The sequence below is a fragment of the Hibiscus syriacus genome, unplaced genomic scaffold (assembly GCF_006381635.1).
Source record: "Hibiscus syriacus cultivar Baekdansim isolate YM2019G1 unplaced genomic scaffold, ASM638163v2 tig00111099_pilon, whole genome shotgun sequence".
Classification (NCBI taxonomy): Eukaryota; Viridiplantae; Streptophyta; class Magnoliopsida; order Malvales; family Malvaceae; genus Hibiscus; species Hibiscus syriacus.
Window position 1 is genome coordinate 1,492,305 of NW_024062984.1, and position 9,419 is coordinate 1,501,723.

The 9,419-nt window shown below is 32.6% G+C and overlaps 1 protein-coding gene across 1 annotated transcript; it reads left to right on the forward strand.

Moving 5' to 3' along the window:
• The first annotated feature begins 215 nt into the window (after positions 1 to 215).
• LOC120153231 (E3 ubiquitin protein ligase DRIP2-like) lies at positions 216 to 5,099 on the forward strand. Its single transcript, XM_039165224.1, has 8 exons — positions 216 to 341; positions 431 to 634; positions 1,433 to 1,532; positions 2,009 to 2,342; positions 2,487 to 2,929; positions 3,026 to 3,076; positions 4,343 to 4,415; positions 4,828 to 5,099. The coding sequence occupies exons 2-8, from the start codon at positions 520 to 522 to the stop codon at positions 4,999 to 5,001; spliced, it is 1,290 nt and encodes a 429-aa protein (XP_039021155.1). The 5' UTR covers positions 216 to 341; positions 431 to 519; the 3' UTR covers positions 5,002 to 5,099.
• The last annotated feature ends 4,320 nt before the right edge of the window (positions 5,100 to 9,419 follow it).

Sequence of the window (9,419 nt, forward strand, 5' to 3'; positions counted from 1 at the left end):
AAATAAAAAGGAAAAATACATAATAATAAAAACAAAAGGAAACTCTCGGTTCATGCTTCTTTCGAGGAACAATTTTTGCCCTTTTTCTTTCTATTTGTTTTTTGTTAGATTCAGATCATCGTTGCCTTCATTTTCTCAACAACCCTATTCCTCCATCTTCTTCTTTGATCTTAATTATAGTTTCTCCCTTTCTTCTCTTCTTTAATATCAATCCCCTCTTTTTTTTTGTTTCGTTTCAGAACAAAACAAAATTAATCCCATCTTGCTCGTGCACCCAAATCTCTTTTGCTTTCACTTCTCGTTCATTATCGAGCTCTCTCTGTTTACAACCCTTCTTTCTAGTTAGTTCTTCTGTTATCGGTTCTAATGCAGGTTTTTTGTGAAGATGTGTACGTGGAATTTGCTTTGCTTGTGTTTGATTGACATGCAGTGAGAAGGATACGTGTACGGGGTTATTGAGTTGAAATTGGAAAACGAAGAGAAGGGTGGGAATCCAAGGAGGAAAAAAGAGAAAGAGAGATGGCGAATCAGGTCGTCAAAGTGAAGAGAGAAGCGATTGCGGCATGCATGACTTGCCCTCTTTGCAATAAGCTTCTTAGAGATGCCACCACCATATCTGAATGTCTTCATACATGTGAGTCTATCTCCTTCTCTTCTTTCAGATTTCAAATTTTGTTCTTTTTAAGCTCATTTGTTCTTGATTCTTCGATTTTCTATTTTTTTCTTCATTCCTTTGCTTTCTGTTTTTCTTCTGATCTGGTTTGCTCTTGTTTTTCTCGGTTTTGCTTCTTATCCTCAGTGTTGACCTGTTCGTCTAATTCTAGTACTAATATACCATGCCTTGATAAACTTACGGTATTGCTGTTTTCCTTCTGTTTCCTTCTGTTTCGTATTTCTTGATGCTAAGGCATTATGGTACAATAGCAAAATTAATACGAGAATACTCGTTGCTGATTAGTTTAATAAACTAGTAACATCATGTTTCTTTGTTGATGTCTAGTGTCTGCTTTTAACAATACAGTTTGTTGTTCGAGAAAGTTGATTTCCAATAGAATTCATTCATGGCTTCTGTTTATTTGACTGTAAATCGGTATTTTTTGCACTCAGTTGTTTTCCACATTAAGCTGAGGCTTTCCAATATCATTTTCTTCATTTCCAATTCAAGGGTCCTTTCCAACATTGGAGATTTCCTTTTCTGTTTTGTAAATCCTTAATAAGATTCAAATTTTAAGATGGTTTCCCAGTTTTTGAAATGGAATGGAACCAGCCTTTTTCCAAGTTAAATAAGAGTTTCAATTGCCATATTTATTTTGCTTTCTTCATTGAAACATTTTCTAGGATTGATGCGTGTGGTCTTTATTTAAGCGCCAATGAAGTCTGTTGAGAAAATTAATAGAAATCTATGATAGATTTGTCTTTTGAATTTGTTTAGTTTGCAGAAAGTGCATATATGATAAGATAGAAGAGGAAGAACTAGAATGCTGTCCAATATGCAACATCGATTTGGGTTGTGTTCCTCTGGAGAAATTAAGGTACCCTTCATTGACCTGTTATTCACCTCTACCAATCTGTAAGTCCTCAATGACACTTTTTTTTAATTTAAGGAACCCATAGTTTTAATTTTGTCAAATACTCCAAAAATATTATTTACTTGTTTCAAGTGGTTCTAGCATAGTTTACTGATTTCTTCTGAATGCCTTATGATCATTAGTTTTTTTTTTTTTTTTACAAATTAGGGGCTACTAAATATTGAACTGGAAATATCTAGTCATAGTTTAGCTCTGTTATGCAAATGTTAGAATTCTATTGTGCGTCTCTCAATGCCAAAATTCAAGGTGAAAACTGTTGAACCGGAAAAATGACCTTATAGTTGCAGCCTTTGGCTTTCCTGTATAATCAATCCTTTCGAGTCTGGGTTGAGCATCCGCACACTATGAACTATATTGGTCAATTAACATGATGGAAAGTTTATTGTGTATTGAAATTTGTGTGTGCTTGTAATAATCAGACCAGACCATAATTTGCAAGATGTGAGGGCTAAAATCTTCCCTCTTAAAAGAAGAAAAGTTAAGACACCTGAAGTTGTGCCCCCAGTTACAATGCCAGCTAGAAGAAAGGAGAGATCACTCTCTTCATTGGTGGTTAATGCCCCCAAAGTGTTGTCACATACGGCCATGACTGGAAGGAGAACAAAAGCTTTTACTAGAAAGGCTGGTGCTTTACGACATTCCACCTTTTCGATTGAGAAGCCTGTTAAAAAAGATGAAGACTCTATGGAGGATAACCAGGAGAGTGCGAGCTCACCTGAAACGCTAAATAAATTCACTCAGAATAAAAGACAGGTAAATTGAAGACATTCTTTTAGGCTAGAACTTTTATTCTCATGGGGCCTAATATTTGTTCTCAAACATCCATTCTACTTGAAATTACTGCTGTTTTACCTTAAACTGATAATACCTGTCGTGTTATAAAATTGAACTACACAGTGTACTTCTTCTGCTGAACATATCCAACACATGAATAAAGAAGCAGAGAATGGAGGTGAAGCATGGGATGGGAAACTGGACCTCTGGAAACCTTTGACTTGTTTGGTGGAGGTTGCCAATCGGACCAAGTCCTTCAAGTCCAATTCTCAAGGCTCTGATTCTAAATTAGAACCTACTCGTGTCCCCAACATTGAAGCTCAAATGTGCAAAAGCAAACATAGAGAAGACAAATGCAAAACAAAAGTTGAGGATGAAAAGTCAAATGCTGGTCCAGCAACTTCAGAATCTGTTACACCTAAGAAGCTGCGCAGGATCAATCGAAAAAGGGCTTCTGGATATGGAGATTCTGGCATTTCTCCTCAGGCAGTGCTAGATGCTGCTGGTCCAAAGCATGAAAGAAGAATTGGTCCTGTTTGGTTCTCATTAGTGGCCTCTGAGGACCAGTAAGAGTTTATTTGAGCCTTCAGAGTTTATTGAAGACAGTTTTCTTAAGATTATTGTCTTGGGTTATAAACTGATTCAGATGTCGATGCTTTCAGGGAAGGAGATGCACGCCTCCCGCAAATTTCTGCAAATTACCTGAGGATAAAGTAAGTTCCTTTGTCCAGTTTATTTTCCTTGTCTTACAATTGCTCACTGTATATATTCTTCTTCCTTTTAGTTGAAGATCATAAATTTTATCTGTTGCTTGTTAACACCATGATTCTGACATGTCAGCTATATTGTTTTCTGTACCACAATCTCCTCTAGTATTTCACTAGGAATATGGAAAAGGGAACAGACACATAGTCTTTACCAATTTCACAGAGGAAGTAAATAAATATTATCCTGGTGGAGTCAGTGAAGTCATAGATAACTCAAGTTACATAGCGAATGTTAATGGACTGAGAGTAGAAGGATATGGGCGAAGGCAATGGTACTAATATCCTGGCAGTCTTTGGTAATGTTATATAAAGATCTGGTAAGCTTAAAGTAAACAGCAAAAATGCACGTAAAGGTGTAGTAAAATATTACTTTGATCAGGAAGTACTTCAGTTTTATATTGTTTTATATGAAGATGTCTCTAGTCACTTCCTACTGTTAATTCAGCTCCTATCAACTTATCATGAATGTATCTTTTTTCCCATGTTATGTTCCCTTGGAAGGTGTTAATTTTGCATTGTGGAACATTGATGACATTATGGCATTCGTTATCCTACTTTAATCTTAATCATATTGGAATGCCTTCTGAGCACGGTTGCTTAAAGCTTAGCTTAAATGATTACGGACAGGTAATAGTTATCTCCTGAATGGCCTGTTTGTATTGCGTGATGAATGCTGAAAAGGAAATAAAAGAAATAATATGTTTTTGGTTCTATGTTGCTTGGACTCTTCATTTTTCTTGAAGTACCTGTGCCCATCACTTATGTCTGACACATGGATATGGGGATATGACCTTCAAGGACCCTCCCAATACATAGAGAAACTTAGGAACGACCAAACATTTTAACTTAAACTTTGTTTCTTTCAAGTGGTTCGATCTGTCATCACTAGCTAAACCACCACTGTCAAATTGTTAAGTGCTTTCTCCTGCCTGTTGTTATGCTTTTTCCTCTCCATACATCAAATTTCATGGCAAGTTTACATTTTTTTTATCTGGTTAGTGATTTTTGTTAAACTAAATCAAAAGATTCTAAATCAACGATAGTTATTTGTTAGTGTTCCATGACAAATTTGGTGAAAATGTTCTGCTCATCATGTGTTGCTGCTACAAAAGCATGAAGTTGAACTTATCACTGACTTCTCAAATGGTAGAATGATTAAAAATTTCTTTCATTACCGGAGGTAATTATCATACTTCTTTTATTCTGTGACAGGGACGGAAATATGCCTGTTTCTTTTATTAAAAAATATCTGAAGAAGAAACTGAACCTCACTGATGAAGCTGAGGTGAGTTAATCTCTTCTTGAATATTGTTCTGTAACAATACACGAAGAAGAAATGTTATCATAAAGATTATGGCTTCCATTTTGGTTTTCAAGGTTTATCTTTCCATGGAGCTCATTTCTAAAATGTTATAGAGATGCTTTGTTCTCCACTTCATCCATATGGGATAAGCCATATGCATGTATAACCAACCCGTATTATGCATGGAATCCTCTATCTTAGTTTCACTCCTCTTTAATAATTTCAACTTATTTAGCTACATCGCATTCATTCTGCGGAAATTTTCTGAAAACCCCTGAAGAAAATATAGGAAAATTTCGGCAATCAGATGAGGTAGCTCAAGCCATTCTATTGCATTCTTTGGTAAACAAGGTGCATGGTTTTTATTACATTTTTGGGTTATATTTCTTGGCAGGTTGAGATCAAATGCATGGGACAACCTGTAGTTCCCACATTGCAGTTGTATAATTTAGTCGATCTGTGGCTACAAACAACAGCAACATCACAGCGGGTACCGGCAACCCTCGGTTCATCCGCAAAGGAATTCGTCATGGTGTTGGCATATTCACGAAAAGTTCAAGATGAGTAATAACGCTCTCTGTATCTCATTCTTTTCCCCACCACAATCAATAAATCTCTTTATACATTGGAGTTTCATTGTTGATAAGAGTTAGGACATTTTGATCCGGCATGTATGTTCTTCTACATAAGCTATGTATTAAACGAGACTTGGTTCATATAATATAATCGAGATCTTTGTGGCTATCGAACATCGATTCGTTATCGAGATCTTTGTGACTAGTCTTTCATTGGCAACTCAACTGGCTCTTACATTGTCCATTCACAAGGATCAATATTGTTCTTGCAGTGACCCCTGTTTCAAGCAATAAACGATAGATCCAAACCCAGAGAGAGGGAAGAAAATTATCATCACACAGAGCTTAACAAAAGTATACGTTTATGACTTAATTTTTGGTATTTATCTTCAATTTTAGATCGAAGGCTTGAATTCCTATTATTTTTCAAAGCATTACGTACAAAATTAAAAGAACCAACGAAGAAGAAAAAAATTCTAAAAGAGATCAATTTATCAGCGTTAAATTAACAATTTGGATTCAAACGCGGGTGTACTCAGCTCCGGTGGGGCTGCCTACAACCGGAAACAGCCCGCCCTCGGAATCGTCAGGTTCATCGGAGTACAAATCTTTCGTTCCCCTAAACGCAGCGTGTAGTGTCACGATAAAAGCCCCAATCAAAACGGAAACCAACACGTTGAGCCAAACGTCGGTCAAAACTAGGGCAACAACCGTAAGCACGGTGAGGATGGCCAGCACGATGCGGTCGTCGATCCCTAATTATAAAAAATTACAAACCGATCCCTAAATTATAGAGCATTATTTTTTGAGTCACCCATCTATTAAATGTTACAAAATGGTCATGTGACTATTCATATGTTCTATATTCATCATTTTGCATGAAAAAAACTGACGATTGTTTGATCTTGACTTTAACATGTTGATCGAGATATGATAAAATTTGATCTTCTAATCATTTGAATTGTATTTTGTGGTTTAACTCTTTATTTATATTATATCGTCATGTCAATGATTGAAATTTCATGTCACTGAGTCAGCTCTTAAAAGTAGCGATAATACTAGCATGCATCATTAAAATATAATTTTATCATATTTCAGTCACCAAGTTAACATCCAGTTCAGATAATCGTCATCTTTTAATAGAAAACAACTAGTTTAGAACATATGAATTAAATGATTATTTTGTAATTTTTAATAGTCGAATGACTTAAAAGTTTAATATCCTATAATTGGGAGACCATTTGTATAGTTTACCCTATTTTAAGTATTTCTTTTTCTTTTAAATTTCACAAGGAACCCTCACGTGTCAATCCGTCTATTATTGTTAATTTATTATGGTATTAAGTGGGGCTGATAATGAGTTTTTTATTTAGCGGGCAAGTCAAAATTTATTTTGTTATTTACGTTATTTTTTTACAGTGTTATTAGAACTCGTCACGTCTAGGTAACGGATTTCAATAAAAAACATTTTTTTATTCGAACTCGTCACCGACATAACGAGTTCGAATAAAATATATTTTTTATTAAAATTTATCATGTCGAGATAAAAAGTTATAATAAAAAATATTTTTTATTGGAACTCGTCACCTATATCACTATAAAAAAGACCATAGATCTCAAAATAAATTTTGACTTGTCCTAATGGACTAAATAAAAAAACTCATATACCTTATTGGGTCAAATTTGCTATTAAGTGGGATTATTAATTTATTCAATAAAATACTAAAATTTGAAATTTGACATTTTCACTAAAAGTTCAATGCATGTCTACAATGAATATAATATTTAAAAGGATTTGAACAAATCCTATGAATTTTATTATTTGTATGAAAAATAATTTGATATATATGACGTGTAAAATTTATACATTAATATTTATTTTAATGATTTATCAAATTAAGATTTCAATTTAAAGTATAAGAATTGAGTATTAAGATTTCAATATAGTGATGTACTACTCTACTTTGTGATCCCTTCCGCATGTGGGCTCTGCCTATGTGCAAGGCTTCTGTTTTGTGTAGTTTAAGAACAGATCCTCAAATGAAAACTACGAGTAGGGGATAAACAAAATTCGACTTAAAAATAGATAGTTTCGATTTGAATTGGCTCTACTCGGTTTAAAAAAATAAATTGAATTTGATCGTAAAATATAGCTCGAATAACTTGAATAGTAGTTCGAACAGTTTGATTTTCGGGTAAACTACACCAATGGTCATTAATGTTTGAATAAGTTTTCGTTTTCTCTACTGAAGTTTCAACAGTAACAAATTAGTCACTAACGTTATCGGTTTGTGACAAAATGGTCACTGACGTTATCGATTTGTAGCAAAATGGTCACTTCATCATTATCTCGGTTAAATTGATGATGTGGTATCATTAATAAAAAAGATCATTATTTAGTTTTACCCCTAAACTATTGTTAAAACATCAAATAGGTCCTTAAACATTGATTTTATATCTAATTTATCCCAAAAGCTTTCTAATTTCCAATTTTTTTAACATCCCACCATCTCAATTATATTCTAACCACTTTCCTTACAAAGCAAAAATCACACTTAAACAAACTCTCACTTGTTAGTTTGTAGGGGTGAGCAAAACTTGACTCGAAAAATCGATCTTTTCGAATCGACTCGATTCCAAAAAACTCGACTTGAATCGACTCGAGTTCTAATTTCATAAACTCGACTCAAGAAAATTTCAAGTTCAAATCGAGTTGTAAATACACCTTCAATAACTTGGAATTTTTAGTAATTAGTTGATTGTTTTTCAAGTTTGAGTCGAGTTCCTCAACTTTATATAATACATGTATATCATATATGAAAAATATGAAGAAATGTATATGTATTGTATATGATTATAAAAAAACCATTGAAATTGGAACGAATAATATCATAATATTATAAAACATTCACAATTAGATTTAAACAAAAACTCAAAAATTCGATTCGACTCAGCTCGAATTTTATAAACTTGAATCAACTTGGAAATTTAATTTTGTAAGGAAGGTGGTTCGAATATAGTTGTGGCGGTGGGATGTTTAAAAAAACTATAAATTATAAGACTTTTGGGATAAATTATATATAAAATCATTGTTTAAGGACTTATTTGATGTTTTAACAGTAGTTTAAGGGTAAAACTAAATATTAACCTTTTTATTAACATTGCCACATCATCAATTTAATAGATATAACGGTGGAGTGACCATTTTTTTTACAAATCGATAACGTTAGTGATCATTTTGTTACAAATTGATAACATTAGTGACCAATTTGTTACTTTTGAAACTTCAGTGGGAAAAACAGAAAACTTACTTAAACATTAGTGACTATTGGTGTAGTTTGCCCTTGACTTTTTTAGTAATTAGAATATTGATTTTTAAGTTTGAGTAGAACATCTCAATTTTGTACAATATACTATATCATATATGAAAAAATGTGAAAAATATATGTATTATATATGTTTATAGAAAATTATTTAACCACAATAATATTATAAATATCTATAATTAAATTTAAACAAAAACACGAATAACTTGACTCGCCTTGAAAAAAAAATAAAATAAAATTGGAGTTATAAAATAGAACTAACTCAAAAGTTTTAAACTCGACTCAATCAAACGCTAATCTTATTAAAAGCACATTTAAATTAATTAAGTTTGGAGAGTGTGTTTAATACAACGGTGTACATTTTTTAATTATTAGACGTCGATGGTTGCATTCATGCATTTTCATTGACAAGTATATGCTCAGCCTTAATAAATATTATGGTTGCATTTTCATTCACAAATATTTCAATGAAAAATAATCAAATAACTATAATAAATTCCCTAATATTTAGAAGATAACTCTTTTTTATTAATATAAGGTAATTATAAGTGATAGTATATGTTCTAAAGACTCTTAACATTCTAACATCGAACACTAATACTATGCAATCGTTGGTTCCCAATCCCAACATCTCAAAGATAGTAACCAATGAGTCAGTTTAGTTTATACATGTTTATTAGAATTATAATTAGGTACTTTACCCTCCCTCTCTTCTATTTCACTTACTATACTTTTAATTTTTTCAATTTAATCACTGAACTTTATGCATTGACTTTTTTGGTAAAAAAGCCACGTCATAACGTCGTTAGTGAGAAAACGATTGAGTGACCAAAAAACCCAATGTATCATGTTCAGAGAGTAAATTGAAAAAAAATTTAAAATACAACAAGTGAAATAAAAATAGTAAAATTCAGTTACTAAGTCTATACTTTACCCTATTATAAATTGAAAAACTATCACTAAAAATGTATTTTTAATTTAAAAAATTATTTTAACATTACTCGACTTTATAATAATTTTGATTGAATATAAGGTAATACATATTCAAATTCTTTCAATCACTTAACGTATTCCTGTTTACGTGC

Excerpts from the sequence above, each read along its gene's own strand:
- LOC120153231 (XM_039165224.1), top strand. The coding sequence starts at position 520 with ATGGCGAATCAGGTCGTCAAAGTGAAGAGAGAAGCGATTGCGGCATGC. Across the intron at positions 635-1,432 it reads ATCTGAATGTCTTCATACAT|TTTGCAGAAAGTGCATATAT; the intron begins GTGAGTCTATCT and ends GAATTTGTTTAG. Across the intron at positions 1,533-2,008 it reads GTTCCTCTGGAGAAATTAAG|ACCAGACCATAATTTGCAAG; the intron begins GTACCCTTCATT and ends TGTAATAATCAG.